Source organism: Psammomys obesus, unplaced genomic scaffold, assembly GCF_907164565.1.
Source record: "Psammomys obesus unplaced genomic scaffold, mPsaObe1.curated_primary_1811, whole genome shotgun sequence".
In the NCBI taxonomy this organism is placed as follows: Eukaryota; Metazoa; Chordata; class Mammalia; order Rodentia; family Muridae; genus Psammomys; species Psammomys obesus.
The window spans coordinates 5597755-5622243 of NW_026588368.1; the positions used below are offsets into that span (position 1 = coordinate 5597755).

At 43.8% G+C, this 24489-nt stretch overlaps 1 protein-coding gene across 1 annotated transcript in view; it reads left to right on the forward strand.

The window, feature by feature from the left end:
• LOC129674300 (chromatin remodeling regulator CECR2) overlaps nucleotides 1-18972 on the forward strand; it is a 101130-nt gene extending 82158 nt beyond the window's left edge. Inside the window, exons 9-19 of the mRNA XM_055604208.1 lie at nucleotides 882-1032; nucleotides 2864-2993; nucleotides 4868-4905; nucleotides 4991-5082; nucleotides 6100-6226; nucleotides 7394-7698; nucleotides 9242-9367; nucleotides 9559-10399; nucleotides 12781-14197; nucleotides 16481-16592; nucleotides 17775-18972. Coding sequence (XP_055460183.1) covers nucleotides 882-1032; nucleotides 2864-2993; nucleotides 4868-4905; nucleotides 4991-5082; nucleotides 6100-6226; nucleotides 7394-7698; nucleotides 9242-9367; nucleotides 9559-10399; nucleotides 12781-14197; nucleotides 16481-16592; nucleotides 17775-17780 — 3345 coding nt within the window. The 3' untranslated portion in view covers nucleotides 17781-18972. The remainder of the gene's footprint in view (nucleotides 1-881; nucleotides 1033-2863; nucleotides 2994-4867; nucleotides 4906-4990; nucleotides 5083-6099; nucleotides 6227-7393; nucleotides 7699-9241; nucleotides 9368-9558; nucleotides 10400-12780; nucleotides 14198-16480; nucleotides 16593-17774) is intronic.
• Nucleotides 18973-24489: the final 5517 nt, after the last annotated feature.

Sequence of the window (24489 nt, forward strand, 5' to 3'; positions counted from 1 at the left end):
CCATCAGAAACAGGATCTCTGAATTTGGGGTCAGCCTAGATAGACTTCATAGACACCCTGTCTGAAGAAAGAGAGAGGGAAAGGAAAAGAAAAGCTTAAAAATAAACTATTGGCCCCAAAACTTAAAGCCACAGCTCCGGGCTGGAGAGATGGCTCAGAGGTTAAAGAGCTCTGACTGCTCTTCCAAAGGTCCTGAGTTCAATTTTCAGCAATCTCATGGTGGCTCATGACTATTGATAATGAGATCTGGTGTCCTCTTCTGACCTGCTGTCACAAATGCAGGTAGAACATTGCAAAATAATAAAATAAATCTTTTAAAACAAAACCAAGCCCACAGCTCCATTCTGTGAGTGTGGATGTTTGCCTTTATGTATGTCTGAACATCCTAAGTATGCAGTTCCCAAGCAGACCGGAAGAATGTTGTCCAGTCCCCTAGACCTGGCAGTGTGGATGCTGGAAGCCTGAGCCTGGTCAGCAAGTACTCCTAACCACTAACCTGTTTTTCCAACCCATTTTGACTTGAGACATGGTCTCACTGTCTAGCTGTGAACTCTGCCTCCCATGTGCTTGGATTAAAGGCACGCACCACTATGAACATCGGTTTTTTTTTTTGTTTTTAATAAAGAGGCTTTTGGTAGCTTGGGCTCTCCTCAAAATTATAATCATCAGTGTTAGGGTTCTGGTATGCACCTCCTATTATATTTTAATATTTGTATATTTTGTACATTCATATACACATTTCATGGGTAATAAAATCGATCTGTATGTGAGATCTAAGTACTCTATTAATGTATGCTGATTCCGTAAGCTAACTCTTAATTCCGTGAAGAATTGCCTTGCACTTGTTTGTTGACCTTCATGTACTTTTCGACTTCTTACAGGAGACCCCCATGCTCACCAAGGAAAAACAGAAACGCAAGGAGGAGGAGGAAGAGCGACAGCTGCTTCTCGCAGTGCAGAAGAAGGAGCAAGAGCAGATGTTGAAAGAGGAGAGAAAGCGGGAATTGGAGGAAAAGGTCAAGGCAGTGGAAGGTATGTGGAGGTTCAAGGGTGAGAAGACAGGGCTATAGAACATCCTTCATCTTAGCTGTTTCTGGCAATTTCTATTTAAGTGTCTTGTAAACTGTATTCTGTCATGTTTACTCATCTGATTCAGTCTTGTTCGCCTTACATTCTGTTCAAACCATTTCTCATTCCCAGTATGCCTTTAAGTAACTTGATTTTTATTTAGATTTCTACTGTGTCCTACACACTTTATATAGAATTTTTAAAAAAGAAAGGTCCAGGAAGTGGTGATGCATGCCTTTAATCCCAGCTGTCAGGAGGCAAGCAGATCTTGAGGACAGGCAGGGCTACACAGAGAAACCCTGTCTCCAGGTGGGGAAAAAGAAAGAAAATAAAAGAAAAAGCTACTAAGACATTGCCAATTACTCTCATGGATACAGTAGTATATGCTTAAGAAAGCCTTGTTTGTTTGCTGGTATTTTGTTGTTGTTTAGACAGGGTTGCGTGTGCCTCATAATGATACTGAACTCACTTTGAACAAGTTCTACCTACCTCCAAGTGCTAAAATTACAGATGAGTAGCACCACTGCCAGATTTGTGGTGCTTCATGCTTAAGGACTTCTACATGCTAGGCAATCTATCAACCAAACTACATCTAACCCAGATTTTCTTTAATGTGGCATGCCAGAATGTTGCCGGTGCCAGGTAGTTTTCTTAGGCTCAAACTGCAGTCTTCATGTATTAAGGGGTTGTTGTTGTTGTTTTGAAGATTTTTTTGCCTATACTTTTTTTTTACTTGTCAGAGACAGGGTCTCTCTGGAGTCATACCTGGCATGGACATCAAATAGACCAGATTGGCCTGGAACTCACAGGTCTACCTACTTCTCTGCCTTTTGAGGGTTTTTGTCTATAGTCTTACAAAGCAAAGGGTAACAACTTCAGTGGTTTTCTTGGATAGCAGTATTAACCAGCTGAACCTGTTTTAATGTATATCGGTGTTTTGTTTTGTTTTGTTTTGTTTTGTTTTGTTTTGTCCATGTGTCCTCCTTTCATGCTCTGTCCCTCTCCTCATGGGTTTTTCTTCCAGGTAAGAAATACAATACTTATATTATAAAATCTCTCTTTCTCTCTCTCTCTCTCTCTCTCTCTCTCTCTCTCTCTCTCTTTTCTGACATGGCTTCATTATGTGGCCCAGGTTGACCTCGAATTTGCAGCAATCCTCCTGCCTCAGCTTTCCAAACACTCTTATTGTAGGTATGACTACGCTCAGCTGAGGTGGTTCTTTGAAGTGATTTCTTTAATTTTATATGCATTGGTGTGACGATGTCAGTTACTCTGGAACTGGAGTTACAGACAGTTGTGAGCTGCCATGTTGGTGCTGGAAACTGAATCCAGGTCCTCTGGAAAAACAGACTGTATTCTTGACTACCGAGCCATCTCTCCAGGCCCCAAAGTGACATTTTTTTTAAGGTACACATTTTGTACCAGTCATTATTCTAGGTTTATGGTAGTAAACAAAATAGGTATTCCTTTTATGGAATTTATAAACAAATATTGTACAAGTATGGGTGGTGTTGACTGCTCAGAAGTGGGTTCATGAAATCCCAGCACAGGAGAATCAAGAGTTCAAGTCTTGTCTACGTAGTGAGATTGAGGCTAACCTGTCTCAGAAAAAGTTTCTTGATTAAAGTGACATTTAACTGGGATTATCAGAGTGTCTGTCAGTTATGCCACTTGAATAGAATTAATGAATTTGCAGAGTGAGTAGCTGATGGTGAGGGTGGGCTCTAAGAAAAGAAGGCCTAGGGAACAGCAAGTACAGATGCTCATTTGGATCATGTTTGTGTCTTGGTTATAGATCGAGCTAAGAGGAGAAAGCTGAGGGAGGAACGGGCATGGCTGTTGGCTCAAGGCAAGGAGCTACCCCCAGAACTTTCCCATTTGGACCTGAATTCTCCTATGAGGGAAGGAAAGAAGACCAAGGACCCGTGAGTATTTAATAACAGCAACAGGAGCAGCAGGCCACGCTAGTGAGCACTTCCCTCTGCAAGCACTTGCTGAGCCTGGTGACCTTTGTTATAGCTCCTGGAACAAGTGTGGTATAGGGAGAGGATTGACCGATGCACACATGCATTCGTGTGTGCACGCAATAAGTAAGTCATTTTTTAAAGCCAGGTAGCAGTAGTGCACGGCTTTTATCCCAGCGCTTAGGGAGCAGAGGCAGGCAGTTATCTGTGAATGTGAGCTCAGCCGGGTCTACAGAACCAATCCTATGAAAGCCAGAACTACACAGAGAAACCCTGTCTTAAAAAAACCAAAGGTCCGGCAGTTAACACTCCCTAGGAAAACTCCAAGTCACTGGAGTTTTCCCAGCTACCACATGGCAGCTCACAAGTCCCTTTAGCTTCAGGGGGACCTGACACAAATGCACACACATGATTAAAAATTAAATTCTTAGTTTTAAAAAAAGTACCTCTCTCATTTAATCCTTGTAATGGACAGGCCTGTTTGGGAGGCAGTGGCTTTGCCATTTTAATGTTAAGAAAGCTTAGCAAAGGTTAGTGGTAGGCCTCCCCCCCTCCCCCCTCCCCGACAGTGTTTTTCTATATAGCTTTGGCAGGCCTTAAATTTACTCCTGACTCAAATGCATTCATGCCCCCACACCCCCTTTAAGTGATTCTCTTCTCTCCTTTTACTCTTAAAATCCTGCTGGCACAAGAAATGATGGTTTTAACAAAGCTCTTACCTCAAATTTTCAGTATCACCCGAATTTTTATTTAATGAGAAATTGTTTCTTGGAAGTGTGTAGAACATTTTACATTTGTTTGTTTGGTAGTGCTAGGTATTGAACCTCCAAGTCTTTAAGCATGCTAGAGAGTACTCTAGCACTTGGCTAAACTCAATCCTATGTTTAAGGACTAGAACTTGCCATCCTGCTCCCTCAGCTTCCTCAGTGCTGGGTTACAAAAGTGCACGGCCATGTTCAGTGAGCATTTTACTTTTTAAAATAGTAATTTTTGCTGGGTATTCTGATCCCCAGCAGGCATGAGCAATTTCTGGGCTGAAGGTAGGCCAGAATAGAACCATGGCAGGAAGAAGACAAGGTTCAAAAAAGAAAACTAAGCGCCACTTGGTTAACAAAGGCTGGTAAATTACAGGCTAGCCTGGTATAGATAGCACACAACATCTAGGCCTATCTCAGAAAAATAAAAAGAAAACAAAACAATACAGTTACAGCCAGTCATGGTAATAACATCAGCTCTGTAGGAGCTGAGGCAGAGTCTGAAGTTTGAGTCAGCCTGGACTACATAACAGTACCCTATCTTTATAAAAATAAATAAAAATTTTGGCTAATAGTTACAAAGTCAGGGGCTGGAGAGATGGCTCAGAGGTTAAGAGCACTGGCTGTTCTTCCAAAGGTCCTGAGCATTGGAATTCCCAGCAACCACATGGTGGCTCACAACCATCTATAATGAGATCTGGTGCCCTCTTCTGTCATGCAGGCAAAATATTGCACACACATATATATATGTATATATATATGTATATGTGTGTGTGTGTGTGTGTGTATATATATATATATATATATATGAATAAATAAATAAATAGATCTTTGAAATAGTTGCAGAGTCATAAGAAACATTTAAGCCAGTTATTTCTTTATAGATGGAATTGATTATAGGGAATCTGATAGTCCTTTTTGCTAAGGTCAACCATCTACCATCCTTACGTTCTTTCCAGTGAGTGGTATCAGTGTTGGAATTAACTAAGGAGAGTAAAAAACAACGGCTTGTTCTAGTTTGAATCAAGAGCTAAGAAAAATTGGTCAGAGTTAACTAATACCATCTTTTGTGGTTCACAGCTTTGAACTGGATGACGATTTTACTGCCATGTATAAAGGTTAGTTTCCATTCTCAGCCTTGGTACTTCTGATGCACATCTTTTCATGCGAATGTGTCAGTTATGTCCTCCTCTTGGCTTTCAGTTCTCGATGTGGTAAAGGCTCACAAGGATTCCTGGCCTTTCTTGGAACCTGTGGATGAATCTTATGCCCCAAACTATTACCAGATTATTAAGGTATCTTTGAAATTGTACTTAAGTGTCTGTATCTTGCTTGGGTTTTATATTAGTCCTTTTTTTCATCATAGTGACCCAGTACCTATTTTGGCTATGGTAATAGGCAGCTCTGGTGATGGAGCTTGTTCACATCTTGGTGGCCAGCCAAAATTTTGGGCTTGAACTGGTGCATGCTACAACTCATAAGGCCCTGTCCCACAGTGACCCACTCCCTCCAAGGAGACCAACCTCCTGAAAGTTCCCCAGCCTCTTAAAGCAGAAGCACTAGCTGGGAGAACAGCTGTTCAAATTGTAGGAATCTGTGAGGTCAGTTCAGATTCAGACTATAATGAGTTACTTTTTTTTTTCCCTCTTGCTTTTCTGTCCCTCTTAAAATACGGCTACTGGATGGATGGATGGATGGATGGGGACACACGCACACATGCATACAACTCTGTTGGGTTTTGTTTTGAGACATTAACAAAACCCAACAAAGTCTTTTTGGTTGATCTGGATCTCACTCTGTAGACCAGACTGGCCTCAAACTAAAAAGATCTGCCTGCCTCTGCCCCCTGAGTTGGTGGGATTAAAAGTGTGTACCACAGCGCCCAGTTTAGCACACACCTTTAATCCCAGCACTCAGGGAGGCAAAGGCAGGCAGATATCTTGAGTTCGAGACTATGCTGGGCTACAGAGTGAGTCTAGGACAGTGAAGGGAACACAGAGAAACCCTGTCTTGAAACCAATAATACAAAAAAAGTATGTGCCAATACTCTCAGCTACACCAGACTCTTGAAAAATTAAAATGCAAGGATCCTCTTCTTCATAAAAACTGATTAAAGGGGCCATGCAGCTAATTGTTTTTGTCTTGTTTTGAAATAAAGCTTCACTCTGTTAACAAAATTAGCCTGGACATCATTACAAAACTACTAAGTTTTTGGACTGGACTGTACTCCTGAGTTTCAGTGCTGGGATTAAAGAAAGCTACTGTGCCACTTACAGCATGTTTTAATTAAAGTGTCATGTGTTCTATTTTAGATTCCCATGGATATTTCAACCATGGAGAAGAAATTAAATGGAGGGTTATATTGTACAAAGGAGGAATTTGTAAACGACATGAAGACCATGTTCAGAAATTGTCGAAAATACAATGGGGACAGTAGTGGTAGGTGATAAGGGCCTTTTTGCTGGATGTGTATCTTCTGCTATTACAGTTGGGAATGAAATGCTCTCTAGGTGTGTCTCATCCTGCAGTGCCTACTCATGTTTTCTCTTTTGAGACAGAGTCTCTGTACCCCAAGCTCATCTTGGACTTGTAAACTTAGAAATGAGTGTGAGCCACAATGTGCATGCGGGGAACCAAACCCAGGTCATTTGTAAGAGTAAAAAGCGATTGTAACCTCTGAACCACCGCGCTAGTCCTACTTTAAACTTTTTTATCTTGCAAAGTGTTGGGGGCTCGAGTGTGCCGCTGTGCTGGTTTTCTGTTTTGCCTTAGGACTACAAGCGGAATGTACACTAACAGCCATGGGACTTGTTTCAATTTCTTTTCTTTTCTTTTTTTTTTTTTTTTTTTTTTTTTTTTTTTTTTTTTTTTTTTTTTTGGCTTTTCTAGACAGGGTTTCTCTGTGTAGCCCTGGCTGTCCTGCACTCATTCTGTAGACCAGGCTGTCCTCGAACTCACAGAGATCCTCCTGCCTTTATGGGATTACAGGTGTGTGCCAATGTGCCCAGCTGCTTGTTTCAGTTTCTTAAACAGTGCCCCAGGAATTCTCATTTAGCCTTCTGGAGAAAAAGAGTCTAGCAGAGGTCTGATCTAGGTTGTCCTGAGTCTCTTTACTACAGACAAAATTCAATCTCCATTGAACCCATCTTTTGCATAGCAGATGGAATCTAGTGGTTTTTGAATGCTTAGCAAGCATTCTACCACTGAGCCATATCTCTTAATTCTCTTTCTTAAATCACTTTGAAAACTGGCATAACTTTTCTAACGATCCTGAAACTTGGGAATATTCATGCATCAATACGAAAATGCTGCAGCCTAAAAAACAAAGCAAATTCAATTATAGTATTTAGTAGTTTCAGTTAACCTAGCCTAAAATAATTCAATTTTTACTATTTGAGGTGACATACTAGAGTTCCTGTTATGTCACAGTTATACCTCCTTGAGCAGAATTCTAAAACCAGATCTTCGTATTGTGCCTGTATCTTTGCAGTGTAATATTTTCCAGAGGTAAGTTAAAACTCAGAGTTTAGCCCAGTAGATTTCTTTATTATTTTCAGTAATTGTTTTTAATGTACTTGGAGATCATTCCTCATGTCTTCCTTCTAGAATATACCAAGATGTCTGACAATTTAGAGAGGTGTTTCCATCGGGCCATGATGAAACATTTTCCTGGTGAAGATGGAGACACAGATGAAGAATTTTGGATCAGAGAGGATGAAAAACGGGAAAAAAGAAGGAGTCGGGCTGGTCGAGGTAGTGGAAGCCATGTTTGGACTCGCTCAAAAGACTCAGAAGGTCCCAGCAGGAAGCTGCCACCAGTGGAGAATGGAGGGAAATCATTGCCCCCTGCACGCCGAGCTGCTTCCTCAGGGGATGGTCACAGGAGCAGTTCTACACAACTCCCTCCAGAGGTGGGCACATCAAATAGCCAAGGCTTTTCCCACACCCTGCACTATGGTAGGGTGCCTAACCAGGCACTCCCTTTAAACCAGATGGTAAGAAAAAACGTCTCCAAGCCAGTGCTTTATAGGAATCCAAGGGCTAGTGACTAGTAGAGTCGTTAGATAACCAGAGATCAGTAGTTCTCAACCCTCTGATACTGCGACCTACAATTCGTCATGTTCTGGTGATCTCCAAAAATTGCTTTTTGTTGCTTTTTTAGAACTCTACTTTTTTTTAAGATTTATTTATTTATATTTATACAGCGTTCTGCCTGCATGTGCACCTGCACACGAGATCTCACTACAGATGGTTGTGAGTCACCATGTCGTTGCTGGGATTCGAGCTCAGGACCTTTAGGAAGAACAGCCAGTGTTCTTAACCTCTGAGCCATCTCTCCAGCCCTAGAACTGTAATCAATTGTAATGTAAATGTCTGATACACAGATGGTTTTACACAATCCCCCAGAGGCATGACGATCTGCAAATTGAGAACCACTGCTGTAGATGGGTTTATTTTGGTTTTGGAGACGGAGTCTCATCTAACACAAGGATGACCTTGGACTTGCTGTGTAGTGAATGCTGAGAATGCCTTGACTTTCTGGTCTTCCTGTCTGTACCTCACAAATGAGATAGTTTTTCCTCACATATACCCTATCCTCATGGTCATCCTTTCTTCATTTAGATTCTCTCTCTCTTTTTTTTTTTTTTTCTTTGAATTGTATATTCTCAAAGTGGACAAAAGTTGGGATTAGAAAGGCTTGATTTTTCACCAGTATTCCTGGCTACTTTGGAAAGCTGAGTTTTGAGGATCACTTGATTCCAGAGAGTTGGAGACCAGCCTTGGGCCTAATAGTGAGAACTCTGTCTCAGAAAGAAACACAGAAACAAAGCACAGAAGCCTAGTATATAAGCCACATACTGTGTTTGAAGCATTGACATTTTGCTATGAGGAGCTGGGTTGTAGTTGAAACCATGTGTGTGATCCCCAACACTGGAATAGTGGGTATGGTGCCCACCCGTGACGCCAGCCCTGAAGAGATGGAGATGGGCCTGTTGGTGGTCCAGCACCTGAGAGGCAGAAGCAGGCAGGTCTCTCTGAGTTTGCGGCCAGCCTGGTCTACAGTGAGAGTTCGAAGACAGCCAGGGCTATTAACACAGAGAAACCCTGTCTTAAAAAATGAAAGAGGGGGACGGGGGAAGAGGAAGGCTAGAAAGAAGTTCAAGGTTATCCCCAGCTACGTAGCAAGTTTGAGGCCAGCTTGACTTCAAGAGACCCTATCCTAAAAATATGTAATGTACTTGGATCCAAAATGCTTCAAATGGCTTTATTTGTGATGGGTAAGGTGTTGTTTAAAATAAGAGACAAATGCTTTTCCTGGAAAGAGAAGCTGCTTTCCGGTGAGGTGCTATTCCTGGCCATGGGGCACATTAATGGCAGTCGTTAGAGAATCCCCTGCTTTCCCTATTGCTTCTCTTTCCTCATCCCTCTTTCTGCTTTCCTCACTGCCTTCAGCGGCCAGCAGCACCAGGAACATTTCGTTCTCTTCAAGGATCAGATCCTACCAGCTTATATGGCTCCTCTCGAGTCCCAGAGGTGCCCCCAGGAGAGCCCTTGCAGCACCCACCTTTTGCTATACAGGTAAGCAGTCTGCAAGGACAGCTGGGAAGGTTATTTCAGTCATAATTGAGAGAGAGTTTCTTCCCACATTAAATTTAATTCAGCCTTTTCCCTGCTGAGAAATCTGTCCCACTAGGTGAAGTAAGTGTCTTTCAAGGTCTGTCTTGTTCTGTGAATGTGATTAATTCTGTTTTTACCTTTTCTATTGTCAGGCTCCAGTTGGAATTAGTAACCACCGAGGACCCCGGCTCAGTGCTCCTGAAGAGAAGATGTGTGGGGGCCTAACACACCTTTCCATGGGGTCACATCCCCCCTCCTTGCAGCTTGGGCAGATGAATTGTTCCAGTCAAGATGGAAACCTTTATCCACCCTCTCCATTCCAGGCAGGATTTATTTCTGCTAGGCATGGTGGGACTCCAGCCCGACCTCCTGACTTTGCTGAAAACTCAGAAATTCCTCCTGGTCACATTTATCATTCATACAAGTATCTGAATAGAGTACACCCTGCTGTCTGGAACGGGAACCATGGGGTTACAAACCCTGGACGTTTGGGGCCAGATGAGAAGCCCCATCTGGGGCCAGGACCCTCTCACCATCCCCATACCCTTGGTCATATGATGGATGGCCGAGTGATGAGACCACCTATCCCACCAAACCAGTGGACTAAACAGTCAGGCTTTCTGCCTCATGGAGTTTCTTCCTCGGGGTATATGCAGCCACCCTGTAAGTCTGCTGGACATCGGTTGCAGCCACCTCCAGCTCCAGCACCAAGTCCTCTATTTGGAGGACCCTCCCAACCTCTCCGGGGGGTACAAGGAGGGGAATCAATGATGGACAGCCCTGAAATGATTGCCATGCAGCAGCTGTCCTCCCGAGTCTGTCCCCCAGGTGTGCCTTACCATCCCCGCCAGCCCACTCCTCCACAGTTACCTGGTCCCTTTCCACAGGTAGCTCATTCAGCATCAGTATGTGTGTCAGCCCCCAAGCCTGCATTGGACAACCCTGGGAACACACAGGAGACCAGTGAAACACAAGAGCCTGAGAATGACCGAGGTAATTTACCATGCCTTTTTTACTTTTTTTTTCTCCCAACTTTTGTGTGTCAACTCATGAATAGTCTTTTCATACAGCATATGAAGATACATACAAAATGGTGTCAAGCCTCTCCCAGAAACTACTCAAGTTTGGGATAATTAAAACCCTTTAGGTATAGAAATATCAAGAGCATAATTAATGAATATACAGTAGTTTAGAAAAAAGCCACTCTGCCCCAGGGGTAAAACATTGCAGGAAACGATGCCATGTATAGAGAGAATGCAGCTACACCTCCTTTAGGTATAGAAGTATGAAGAGCATAATTAATGAATATACAGCCTAAGGAAAAAAGTTTTTGGTTTGTTTATTTGTGTATGGTTTTTTTTTTGTTTTGTTTTTGTTTTTGTTTTTTTTTATAGATCTTTCTGGCTCCGACTGTCTCGGAACTTTAGAGCAGACTTGCTTCAAACTGAAAGAGATCCCCCTGCCTCTACCTCCCGGTTCTGGGATTAAAGGTGTGCACCACCAAGCCTCATTTTGCAACTTTTTAATGTAAACCTTTTAATTAGAACATGCCTTTGTTTAAGCTGTTAACCAATGTCTTTGGATTTGTGTTGTTTGCTTTTAATTGGGGGTGGGTGTGCCTCGGAGTCAGAGGACACCTTGTAGGGAGTTAGTTTTCTGTATCATGTGAGTCCCAGGGACTGCACTAAGGTCCTCAGGCTTGGCAGTAACTGCCTTTACCAGATGAGCCATCTTGATGGTCCCTCATGTCTCCATCTCCACAAGTGCTGACCATAGGGCATTATCACCATGCCCATCCTCTGTGTGTGTGTGTGTGTGTGTGTTGTCTGTCTTTTGAGTTCAAAGATAATTTTATAGTTTAATAGAAAAACCACAGAGCAGTCTAGCTTTAAAGTCTCACCTCTTCCCCAAAGGCAGAGGAGAGAAGGAAAAACCCATGTCATTTAAACTGATATGGAAATCAGACACTTGGCAAGAAGTGCCAATACCTAGGGTAGAAGCTTTACAGAAGGAGTAAGGAAACCCTAAATATCGGGGCCGGGTTATTTGCAAGCTTGCTTAGAAAGGAGAAGAGCTGGCAGTTTTCACATGCCTTTAATTCCAGCACTTGGAAGACAGAGCCAGGCAGATCTCTACAAAGTGAGTTCCAGGACAGCTGGGGCTGTTAAACAGAAAAACATGTCGGGATCTGGAGAGGGGGCCAGTGATCCTGGAAGAAGTTACACTTTTATGAATAATTCAGAAAACCTGGAAGACTTGCAGCCCAGCATGGCTGTCTGTAAGCCTCTGTTCGGTGTCATTCTGTAGATTTGAGAAAGCCAGCTCACAGTGATTGCTGTTAGCTAATGAGAAAGTGTTGGAGCCGAGTTTGAGCCTGTATAGGTAGGCAGCATCACGTTGCTTGTGTGGGTGATATGTAAGTTGTGAGCCTTTCTTACGAAGGCTCCATATATGTCCAGGAGCCTTACAGGACATAAAAGCCAAAAGAGGTCATCAGATTACTTGGAGCAGAAGTTATAGGTAGTTGTAAGCTGCTTTCTTGGTCCTGTGAACTGAATCCAGGTTCTATGCAAAAGCAGTAAAAGTGCTCTTAACCCTAAACCATCTTTCCAGCCTCAGCCGTGTGTTTTTAATTGCTGCCCCCTCACAGAGCCTTTTGAACATGACTGTCTTGAAAATTATTATTATGAAATGTTTTCAGGGTGTTATTTCCATCTGCTATGAATACTTAAGAATGAAGAACAGTGGGTTCTAATAAATGATGAAACAGTTTCTTAGTAATACTCTTTAAAGGCCATAAAGTTAGGCCAGATGGATCTATGAGTTTGAGGCCAGCCTGGTCTACAAGGTGAATCCAGAGCAGCCAGGGCTCTGTCTTTAGGGGGAGAGGGGGCTCATAAAAAATAATCCTTTCTTGCTTACTTGTCCAGTATATGATGTATATGATTTTGTTTAATATTTGACGGGGGAATGGAGTCTCTTGAACTTTTAGGGGAGGTGATGAAAATTCCACATGAAATTGATATTAGGTCTGTAAGATACTAGATCATAATTTTGAATGTTTTCTTCTGGAAAAGGACCACATTCTCCTACATATTTCAGATTCCTCTACCTGCAGGTCTGTACTGGCAGGTTATCTCTTGCCATCTTTCTAGAGTGACTGTGATAACATAGAGACCCAGTCATCTGTTTTTTTGGTATCTTAGAGGTGCAGTGTTCTGCCTATAAAAGGTGGTGTGCTGTTTAAATTGCCGAATGTCATCTCAGCCTTGACCCTATTCATCTGCCTGCTTTCCATTACTCGGTCCATTGATGTTGTCATTTCAACTACCGATTTACTGTTTTGTTTTGTTTTTTTTCTCCTCCCTCCCCAGCAGAGCCTTTGTCTGGACTTGAAGAGAAAGCAGCAAGCATTTGTGCTTCAGAGGGGGTATACCTCAAGCAGCTACCTCACTCAGTGCCTCCCCTGCAAGCCAGCTGTTCCAAGCAAAGCTCTCCAGAAGAGAGGGAAACAGAGGACGCAGAAGTCAAAAGTGATGCTGCAGACACTGCAGACACTTACAAACCATCAAAGAGCAAGAACACCTGGCCTTTGGACAACAGCTACAGCAGCCCAGCTGTGCAAGGCTGTTTGAGAGACCTCTCCATAGTTGCAGACAGGGGGACTCTACCTGAAAATGGGGTTGTTGGTGAAGCATCTCCTTGTAGATCAGAGGGGAAGGGCCTTGGTGGCTGTGGTTCAGAAAAGCCACTCTGCTCCAGGGGTAAAACATTGCAGGAAACCATGCCATGTACAGGACAGAATGCAACTACACCTCCTTGCACAGATCCCAGTTTGATGGCAGGCACTGTGAACCACTTTTCTCCTTTGTACATGCCTGGCCTAGAATACTCTAATTCAGCTACACATTACCATACGAACCCAAGTCTGCAAGGCTTAGGCTCTGTGGTGGGAGGAAAGTCCCCAGGATCCCAGCCTCAGCCCTTCTCTCCCAGGAGTTTCCAGCCTAATAGTTCTCATCCTGGACTCTTTCCCCGGTATCGCCCCCAACAGGGAATGAGGTATTCCTATCAGCCATCTTCTCAGTCCTCCTACCACCCTTATCAGCGGACTCCTTATTATACCTGCCCACAGGGCTTTTCTGATTGGCAGAGATCTCTCCCTTCCCAGAGAAGCCCAAGTGGAGCCGCAGGGAGTCATCCTCCACGCCCCCTCTTCGCAGATAAGAATGCCTTGCCTAGCCTGCAAGGTTGTGAGACACTAAATGCTGCCTTAGCTTCTCCAACTCAAATGGATACAGTGGCTGCTAAAGTTGTTCCATCTGATGGACAGAATTCTGGTCCAGAGGAAGAGAAGATAGATGAATCTGTGGATAGGCCAGAGAGTCCCAAAGAATTTTTAGATCTGGACAACCATAATGCAGCTACGAAGCGGCAGAGCTCACTGTCCGCCAGTGACTATCTTTATGGAACACCACCGCCACCTCTGAATTCAGGAATGACTTTCGGCTCACCGGCTTTTCCTCCCCACGGTGTAATGCTGCAGACAGGGTCTCCATACACTCCTCAGCGTCCAGCCAGTCATTTTCAGCCCAGGGCATACCCATCCCCTGTAGCTGCCCATCCACCTCCCCATCAAGTGGCCACTCAGCCCAATGGCCTCTCTGCAGAGGGCCCTCTCTACCGCTGTCAGGACGACGACTTTGGTCACGTTCAGGCTGCAGTGATGGAGCAGACAGGCTCTGGAAGTGGAATAAGGGGATCCTTTCAAGAAGTGCACAGACCATCAGGGTAAGGCTGCATTGGGTTTCTCTGAAAAAAAATCAAAGTGGCTTTAGGAGTGAAGATAAGTGACACACATCTGAGTGACAGACTTGATGGAGAATAGATCATAGTTTCGTCTTTGCCATTTCTTTCCCCTGGTGAAAATGAGTCAACACTTGGATTCATTCTTTTTGTAGTGGTAGATAACTAACTCCAGAACTTATTTTTCCTTAATTAGTATTCAAATGATTGGGGTTGTTGTTATTTTTAAAAAAATAGAAAAGATTGGAGGGGGTTAGTTTTTGGGTTTTCTTGTTTGTTTGTTTGTTTGTTTGTTTTGAAACCAGGGCTCACAGTATAGCCCATGCTGGCCCCAAACCCTCAGGAGACCTCCCTCAGCCCAGGACTATAGTGTGCACCACCATGCCTGGCCTGTTAAGGAAAGAGGTTGATGTTGCATAGTAGTAACTGTAGTTTGGAAGCTGTGGGCAGAGATCGGTTAACACCGCCGCCTGGTTGACTGGACGCTGACCGAGGGTAAAGAGCGTCTGCCCTAGGAAGCCTGAGTATGTACGGTGACATTTTGCTCTCATTCCTCCCCTATTAGTAAATAAAAACAAACAGTCCAGAAGCACAACAAATAAATGCTGTTCTTAGGAAGAGTTAGTGATACCTTTCTTAGAAACCTGTAAGGAACCAGGTGGGTAGTTGCTTGCTTTTAGTCCCAATCACTCTGAGGCAGAGGTAGGCAGATCTGAGTCGCCTGGTCTACACAGCTAGTTCCAGAATAGCCAGGGCCATTAAACAGAGAAACCTTGTCTTGAAAATTCAAAAGGGGAAAAAGAAACTTATTAACGTGAATACCTGCTACCCAAAGTTGTAATTCACAGGAAAAACCCAAATTAATAGTATAAAAGATAATCCAGGTTGGGGGTTCAAACTATAGTCCTAGCACTTGGAAGTCTGAGACAAGATCAAGAGTTCAAGGTCAGCCAGTTGTGGTAGTGCACAGCCTTAATCACGCAGGCAGGAGGATCCCTGATTTTGAGGTCAGCTAGGGGCCTACATGATAATAAGAGCCTGTCTCAGAAAAGAAGGTCATCCTCTGCTACATAACCAAGTTCAAGGTCTGACTGAACCACATATAATTGTCTTAAAAATATAGTCTAGTAAAGTTATTTCAAAGACTATAAAGCCCAATCATTGTACCATTCAATTTAAAAACTGTGTCCCACCATTGTTCGTATCTGTCTGAGACAGATGTTCGCCCAGTAGCCCAGTCTGCATGAAACTCCTTTTTCCTGCCTCGGCCTTCCTAGTGCTGGGACTTACATGTGTGTGCCACATTCAGTCGCTTTCACATTTTACATTTTGGCTACTGTTGTCATTTTTGGGGAGGGGGTGGCGTGTTGTTTGGTTGTGTGTTGGGTGTTTTGTTTTTGTTTTTGTTTTTGTTTTTTTTGAAACAGGGACCTTCTATTACGTGCTTCTGGCTGTCCTGGAACTCTGAGTGTATACCAGGATGGCCTCCTACCTCATAGAGATCCGCTTGCCTCTGCCCCCCAAATGCTGGGGTAAGGGTGTGCACCAAGATGTCAGCATGCTTTTGTTTTTGAGGCAGAGTCGTACTGTGTAACTCTGGGTGACCTGGGGCTTCATATGTAGGCCAGGCTGGCCCAACTCAGAGACCCACCAGCCGCTGCCTCCCAAGCACACTACCACTCTCTGCTTGCCTACTGGTTCTGCACATCTCTAAGTAACTAGCTGCTTCTGTTTTGTTGCTTTATTTTGCCAATGGAGCTTCCGCTGCAGCCCTAAGTTCCTTGGTGTGTATCACCTAAGTATCAGCATACTTCCTAGCAACACTCTCAAAGTAGAAGTACCACACTCAAGAAAAAGCATGGTGGTCACCATCATGTCCTTAAATTCCTCCATGTCTTGCAGAGATTTGCTTTTGCTCTTTAGATTTCTTCCTGCTCCATAGTCCAGTTTTCCAGTTAAGGCTTGGGTATTTATTTTTATTTGTTTGTGGTATTTGTTTAAGTCTCTATATACAAATCTTTAATACTATTGTCTTGTTTCTCAGAGTTCGGCCCAGTTCTCCAAGGAGAGTATTCCCAATGCTATGTTTGTTCATTGGTTTCTGTGTTGGCTGTAATGTGTTTGGTTTAGGGTCTTGCCGTTTCGTCCCAGTATCGATGCTCCCACATTTACCACCTTGCTAATTACAGCAGTGTCTTCAGTATTGAAGTATCTGCTCTCTTAGTAGGTCCTCATTAACTCTTAACTGTTCTTTTCTTCTGGCTATAGAATGCACATGCATCCAATCCAGTCACAGTCTTTATTCCCAAAGACCCCGGTACCTGCAGCATCACCAGAACAGTTGCCACCACATAAGCCCCCGACACTTCCTCTGGATCAGGTAAGAATTACTGAAAACTAGAGAATTTTCAAACTCATGCAAGTTGGGTACCTTGGGCCCCAGGATACTTCAGGTTTCTAGATGTTGGGGTATTTGGATGCACTTTACTATATGATATACTTAACTTGAAAACCTGAAGCCCAAAATGCTACAGAATGTGACTTTTTTTCTTGTTCTATTCTAGGCTTAAAAAGTTTTGGATTAGGGCTGGAGAGATTGCTCAGTAGTTAAGAGCACTGCCTATTCTTCCAGAGGTCCAGAGTTCAGTTCCCAGCAACTACATGAGTAGCTCACAACCATTTATAGTGGGATCTGATGCCCTCTTCTGGAATGCAGGTGTACATGCAAATAAATAAATATGAAAAAAATCTTTTTAAAAAAATCTTTAAAAAAATTTTGGATTAGCCAGACAGTGGTGAATGCCTTTAATCCCAGAACTGAAGAGCCAGAGGCAGGCAGATCTCTGAGTTTGAGGCCAACCTGGTTTACAGAGTGAGTTACAGACCTGTGAGTCGTCAAGTGGGTGCTGGAAATTGAAACCCTGGTGCTCTGGAAGAGCAGCCAGTGCTCCTAACTGCCAGGCCCAAGGAGACCTTATCTTAAATGAAAAACTTGCGCTTTCAGTATTGGAATAAAGAATATTGAACCTGTACCTGACCTCATTTTTCCGAGACCTGGGATTGTTTGTTTTTCATACAGCCTCAACAGTTTCTTTTGTTCGTGGGTATTATGATGCTGGGGAATAGAACCAAGGGGACTACTGAGTCCTAGCTGAGTACTTTGATTATTCCTGAGTTATGCATAGCTTTCGTGGGGGTGGGGAAATATTTTGTTTGGTAGTTGATTTTTGTTTGTTTTTGAGGAGGATCTCATGTGGCCTAAGCCACTTCAAATTCAGTATGTGACTTTAAACTTCTGGTCCTCCTGCCTCCATTTCCCAAGTGCTAAGTTTAAAAATGTGCACAACTACATTTGGTATTTTTAGTTTCTTTCTTTCCAACTACTAAGCACTGTGGCCTAAGTACAAATTGGAGATTCAGGACTCAGGCCAGCCTCTAGGGGGAAACTAGTAGTATAGGCGGCCTGAGTACGTTTTTTGAGGTACTCAGTTAAACCCTAACCTAACTGCAACCTGAACCCATTGTTAGTCAATTGATGTGATTTAATTTTTGTTACTTTCAGAGCTAGTCCAAGGAGGAAATGAGCCCAAGGAAATGACAGCTGCCCGCGAAGACAGGCAGGCAGGCAGGCCTTGGAGGACTTGGAGGAGTGACTGTTGTACATCTCTGTTCTGCCATCTGCTCCATCTCTGCTGTGAATGAAGCCATCCTCAGAGGACCTGCCTAAGCCTTAGGTGCACGCTCTTGAGAGACTGACAGGGCCGTGGCTGGAATCGCCCACACAGCCCACATGCTTAACAAGAGCAAGTGTACCTGGAGTTCTTGCCGACTTCTCTAATCCCCAAGACTCTTGTTCAGGGAAAATCACTCTAAACTTGGGTAGAGGGTGCGTGTGAGGCTGGAGTGGTGCTTTTAAACTCTAATGAGCAGCTAATCTCAGGTATCTATTTGGGGAGGGACTACTTGTAGTATTAATGTTTTTGGAGCTGGGTCCAGTTTACAGAAGCTTCATGTTGCCTGTGTGTGTGTGTGTGTGTGTGTGTGTGTGTGGTATTGTATATAGAGTGGGACAGTCAGGTGGGCACATGGAGCTGGGAGCCCTTCCCAGCTGCGGCAGGCACACAGTACTGGATCAGTCCCTGTCTTTGTACAGTCAGGTCACACTGAATGCTTATGGAACTTGGAAAAGAGGCCCAGGGGGTTTCGGCCACTGACTTGTTTTCCTAGTAGCCTCCTTTCCAGCCAGCCTCAGAGACTGCTTGTCCTTCTCAGCATTCGCTTCTCAGTTTGGTGGAAGGTGCTGTCATGTGGCCTACTGGGTGTTTCAGCCATTGGACAGGCTGCTTACACTCTGGTGGCCCTAGTTCTAGATTTGGGAATGCATGGCCCTTCCTGATTTTTCTGCCATCTCTACCACATAGTTGTAAACCAGGAATTTGGGCTCTATAGAGTGTTTTACTTACTAGAAAATAAAGTGGCTTCTTCATGGGCCTAAAGGCCTGTGATCTAGAAGCCATCACACGCTTTCTAGCACAAATCACGTTTTGTGAAAGTGACTACTCAGGTTTGTTATGTATGTTAGTCTCAATAAAGAAATTGCACAGGTTTGAAAAAGGAAAGTATATCGTATAGATTTAAATTTGAATTTAGGACTACTTCAGTATGTATAGTTTTTATTCAGTTTAAGTGAATCATAGTAGACGCAGTCATGTTGATTTAAAGCTGTCAAGGGCTAGGTCTTGCAAATTATTATGTCTATGATAGGGAACAATTTTACAGTATTAAATTACATTACTATGGATTAGAAATTAATTACACTGGATTCTCCCTACTTTAGACTTCTGTATTTTATTTTAGCTGAGATGTCACCAAAGTTAGGACCTTTGTTTAAATTCTTGAATATCCCACACAGAATAAACCAAGGGAAATGCCCTGGAGTTGCAAGTCTTTGTAAAAGGATCTAATTTTAAAATATGCTTTGGGGTAATAGAGATCTCCATAAAATACTACTCTGTCCTAGTTTCTTAGAAGTTTAAGTGTGGGAAAGCGTCAATGGAAAGCTTCCCTCCAGTTCCATCTTCCTCAGGAAAGGCAGACTCGTCTGCCAAATGTGTGAGGAGGGAAGGGAAAGAAACTGGAAACAGTAGTCCAGGTTGCAGAGATCACTGGGCCCTAAGACACCTGCTTTCCTAATGGAAGTGACTGCTCACTAACCTGGTGGTGTTGCTGAGGAGGACCAGACGGCGCCTCCCAGGTATGCCACACATAGGAAGTTTTCTTTCCACGTGAGCTGAATCAGAAGCCTGACACCTGCAATCCAGTTTAGAAGAGTAATGAGGTAGAATTGTTGGGTGCATCTTGGTCTGCTGGGACTGTATAAGCCAACTTAGCCAGCTAATACAGATTCTGTGTCTGCCACTAATGGTGGAGCCTGTACATTTCACTCGGAATACCGCAACCATTAGGCCTCTCTGAAGGCGCTAAGACTGGAGGTTGCTAAGCTGCTTCCACCTCCCCATTTCACCTGTTAACTGTTCCTAAGGAAATGCTGTGAACGAGCTGGGTGCAGTGGTGCATGCCTGTAATCCCAGGACTCTGGGAAGCAGAGGCAGGTGAGTTTGTGAGTTTGAAGCCAGCCTGGTCTACAAAGTGAGTCCAGGACAGCCAAGGCTACATAGAAAAACCCTGTCTCAAAAAAAAAAAAAAAAACAAAAAACATAAAAAAAGAAATGCTGTGAACAATACTGGGGACGAAGAATTGGTGAGTTCCTTTATCCCTTCTTGGTTTATGGAGGAAATTAAACAGGAAATGGAACTACTTACTGTTCTAACACTGAAAGAAGAGCCTATTGTGTGCTGTGGAGATTTGGTGGTGCTTTAGTGCTTACGCACCTAATACCTCCTTCCCTGGTCTGACCCCAACTTTATTGGTCTTTGAAATGCTAGGTGTCCTGGAGCAGCCAGAACACGATGGTGAGCTTTGTGAGCCCCTCACCCACTCAAACGCAGACAAGATCTTTTATTTTTACCTTTCTTCTTCCAGCACTTCTCTTCCACGTGTGTTAAGCAGATGCAAATAATTGCAGTCTTCTTCAGTAGGGAGATGGTGGCTACGCGAGATGGAATGATTAGAAAGAAGTGTGTAAAGGTGTCTTAAAAGATTCACTCTTGAACTGGGACCTGTACCCATCGGTCACTGTGACCTTGACAGTATGCTGACTCTCAGTGGTCCCTCAGAGGACACAGCTGTGCATAATTGGAAGTACTCTTTAATTTAAGGTTAGACTTAGCTTTACCAGACTTAGTCAGAACTTAGGACCTTTACGGCCTAGAACAAAGAAAAGTAGACCCTTTTAGAAGGCTTATGGGTATGTGTCTTTGTCCCCAAACTCCAGCCCCACTGTGAGATCCTTTTCTTATTTAAAAAAAAAAAAAAAAGTAAAAAATAACAGGAGCTGTTAGCAAAAATTCCTTACCTTAGAAAAATGTGACTAGGATAAAATACGCAGTTGTTCATGTAACTTTCTGTACTATCTCTTAAGAATAGAGGTGCAGCCACTCTGCCTTCTGAGCCAGATAGGTTTTGGGGTGATCTGGTGGTGCACCTGTCTGAGCCTGTGAACTGCTTCTCAGTTCACACTGAGCCTAGGCCCAGGCCAGCTGCTCTCAAAGTGTAAACCTCAAATGCTAGTCCGTAAATTGTCTACAGAAAACCTGTAAGACCTACTCTCTTCATCCCTCAGCTCAGTGAGACTTCTCAATTGCTCAAGCCTTCCTCTTACCTGGCCATGTGGTGGTGTCATCCAATGGCATTAGTTTACTGTATGGTTGTTATTTATGTTAACTTCTACTGGAATCAAAAAGTATGCATGTTAAATGTAGTCTGAAACACACAGATATCTCAGATGTGGTTCGCACCAGGTTTACTACCAACAAGACTTCCAAGTCTTATCACTTGGTCAGACTGAATGATAAATTGCTCTTAAGAACTGACTGGGGTCCTGGGGTTGTAGGTCTGTGGTGGAGTACTTGCCCAGCAGGTAGAGGGTCCTGTGTTCAATCCCCAGAAGTACAAAATAAAACAGACCTGAGACCGGTCTGCTGTTATGGGCCTGTAATCCCGGTTTTTCAAAGGCTGGGGCTGGAGGATCACAAGTTCAGAGCAACTTAGTCAGACACTGTCTCAAAATTAGGGTATAGCTCTGTGGTAGAGCATTTGTGCAGCATACTTGAGGCCCTAGTTTCAATCCCTAGTTACCACCAACAACCAAAAAAGAAACTTGAAATTTCACGGGAAGGCTTAAACCAGAGTCTTAAACCCGAGGTCAAAATCCTCAGGCGTTTCAGATAACGTCATTTGGTCTTCTGGCGTTCTTTACAGTTCCCTCCGTGGCCACATGCAGAGGCATTTTTTCCCTATTAATTTATAGCAGTGCTTTAGTTCAAATGAGGGCCCAGCATGGTGGCAAAGGCTTTTAATCCCAGGAGGCAGAGGCCGGAAGATAGATCTGAGTTCAAGGTCTGCTTAGTCTAGATCCAGGCCAAAACTTAGACTCAATTAAAACAACAAACAAAAGACCGCAAGAAGTATAAACGTGACAGATGTTGGTTCTCACTTGGTGAGAAAGCACTGGCCTACCTTTTTCTGTTGCAGTGCACTGAGCTCTGTAGAGCCTTAGGAGCTGAGGTAGACCTTCACTTTGAAAAGACAGGTTGCATTCCCAATCTCAGTGAGGCTGAGCCAAGCTTTGCCTTGGTGCTAAGCTCTTGGTCTTTCTCTGTTGGTCGTCTTGGGCCAAACATACTCGCTAGGTGAGGTGTGACAATGAGCCTTCTCCTGGTTAGGCTTAAGTTGGCTGCTCTTATTCCCTAGTCCCCCTTGGAGTTCCATGGGGACAGCTGTATGGATATTGAGTAATTTCTTGAAGTGCTGCCTCCCTCCATCTCATACTATAGCCTCTTACAGCCCCTTCACTTCTCTGGGCAAGGGGTACCTCTCATTTGATGCGTGAACAGCTGCTGGGGTCCCCAGCCATGCTCCACCAATCTGCACACAGTGTAAGTCATTGACCTGCTAGGAAAAAGAATGCCCTATGAACTGTCAGGGCCAGGGCTGGAAGGGGGGATGGTATTTATTTTTATATTGTATATATTGTGTCATGGTCTGCTGGTTCCCTGCTGTTTCACTGAGAGCGACAATTACCTCAATAGTTAGTTTGATACTGTGTGTTGGATAGTTTCTTGAAAGAACTTTTTTAAAAGCTTTTTTGATCTTTGGAGATCTTGTAGATTTATTTCCATATGTACTGGTTATTTTGTATAAAGTACATTGTTAAATTAGCAAGGCTTTGATGTATGTGCCTGGTGTGTGTTCATGTGTCACTTTTATCATCAAGGCAGACTCCTGTTTCAACAGAGGTTAAGTGAGGCCCAGTGCTACCACATGAAAGCATCCGTCTTCGTCTCACTTAGAGGTCAGGGTCTGCACAGTGGTGCAGTCTCCACCATGAGCGGGACGAAACCCATCGCAGCTAGTTTGTGGCACCCACCTCGGGCCTTTACCTTCACCCAGCTACAGTACATGGCTGGTGCGGCTAACCCTCTTCCCTCTGGAGATGCCCATGTTTGGCATTGGCTGCTCTCCTTGCGGTGCCTTTGGTGGGCAGCCATCCAAGTTCCAGGTATTGAGAAGAGGGAGCTACAAGCCCAAGGAAGCTTAGGCTAGCCCAGTTGCTTTTAGGTCTAGTTCCCGAGACACTTCCTGGTTCTTTTCATCAGCTGTAATCTTAAAGCAAGGCTTCTGGCTTTTTTTTTTTTTTTTTTTTTTTTTTTTTTTTTTTTTTAATAATAATTTATTCGTGTGCGTTGGTGTGAGGGTGTCAGACCACCTGGAACTTGAGTTACAGATGGTTGTGAGCTGCCATGTCCTGGGAGTTGAACCCGGGTCCTTTGGAAGAGCAAACAGTGCTTTTAACCACTGAGCCTTCTCTCCAGCTCCATGCTTATATTCTTATGGGACCTGTAACTAGTACTCATTCCATAAAAATTCAATTATACATGTGCCCACCTACAATCCCAGAACTCTGAAGACTACGGGACAATCATGCAGCCATTTACAGGAGAAAGGTGACATTTCTTCTATAAAATATGCTATGTTTATTTTCTACTGTGGTTACATGTCTATGTAATAATTTCTGGATCAAAGTAAGCTTTAGGATGAAAACCATTAGGAAACCGAGGTCTGCATTATGTTGGTCACATTCTCTGGTGATCTTTTGCCTTAGAGTGCGATGGCAAGACCCTGGCTTTCAGCCCCCTGTGCTAGCTTCATAGAAACCCAGCCCAGCTGCATCACTGGCTTTAGCGCACTGACAGCTGCTTCCTCGTGCGCACTGCTGTTCCTTGACAAAGTAGAAACGCCAAGGCCCCGCTATCACAGAATTCCTTAACAAAGAGATTACTAAGAGTTAAGCTCTGGGGCTGGAGGAATGGCTCAGGCTCAGGATTAGAAGTACTTCTCTCCTAGCACTCAGGTGGAAACTCACACTGCCTGGAATTCGGTTCTCAGAGATCCAGTGCCCAGTTCTAACCTCCACACTGCACATAGCATACAGGCAGGGCCCTCACGTACGTCAGTTAAAAACAGAACAAACCTAGCAGATGTGTGCTGTGTGTGACACCCAAGTCCCAGCCCCCGAAGTGGAGTCTTTGTCTACATAGCTTACGATACACCATGCCCCCATCTCAAAAAAAGCACCTGTCCTACATACATTTTGACCAAACAACCAATGCTAAATCTGTATGCAACCAAAAATCTCTTCCACTTTTCAGCTTGGTTTTAAAACTCCTAGACCAGGCAGTTAATCAGCCTCTTGGGAATTGTTTCTGGATAGCAGTTTTGGTCTAGCAGGTAACATGGAAGATCCTGTGCTGTGAGCTTCCTTGTTAAAACTGGAACAAACAGAAAAGCCCAAGTAGAAAGTAGGGAAGAGAAGAAGCTGTAAACTGCCTGTGGACCCCTCCATGTGGCTATTAGAGATACTGAAGGTACAGCTCCTCAGAGATCATCTTGTCTCTGGTGTCCCAGTCAGGAAGAAAGGTACCTTCTTACAAGCAGTCTCTGTCTTGAGCAGCTTTGCTCTAACTCTCTCCCTGAAGGTATCACTAGCAGTTGGGAAAATATCCAGGTGGAAACTTCTGGAAAGGGAATGGCCTATGCCCTGCTGTTGTTATGCAAGTGGTTTCTTTGGCAGGAAGGCTGTGGGCTCTTTTCTCCT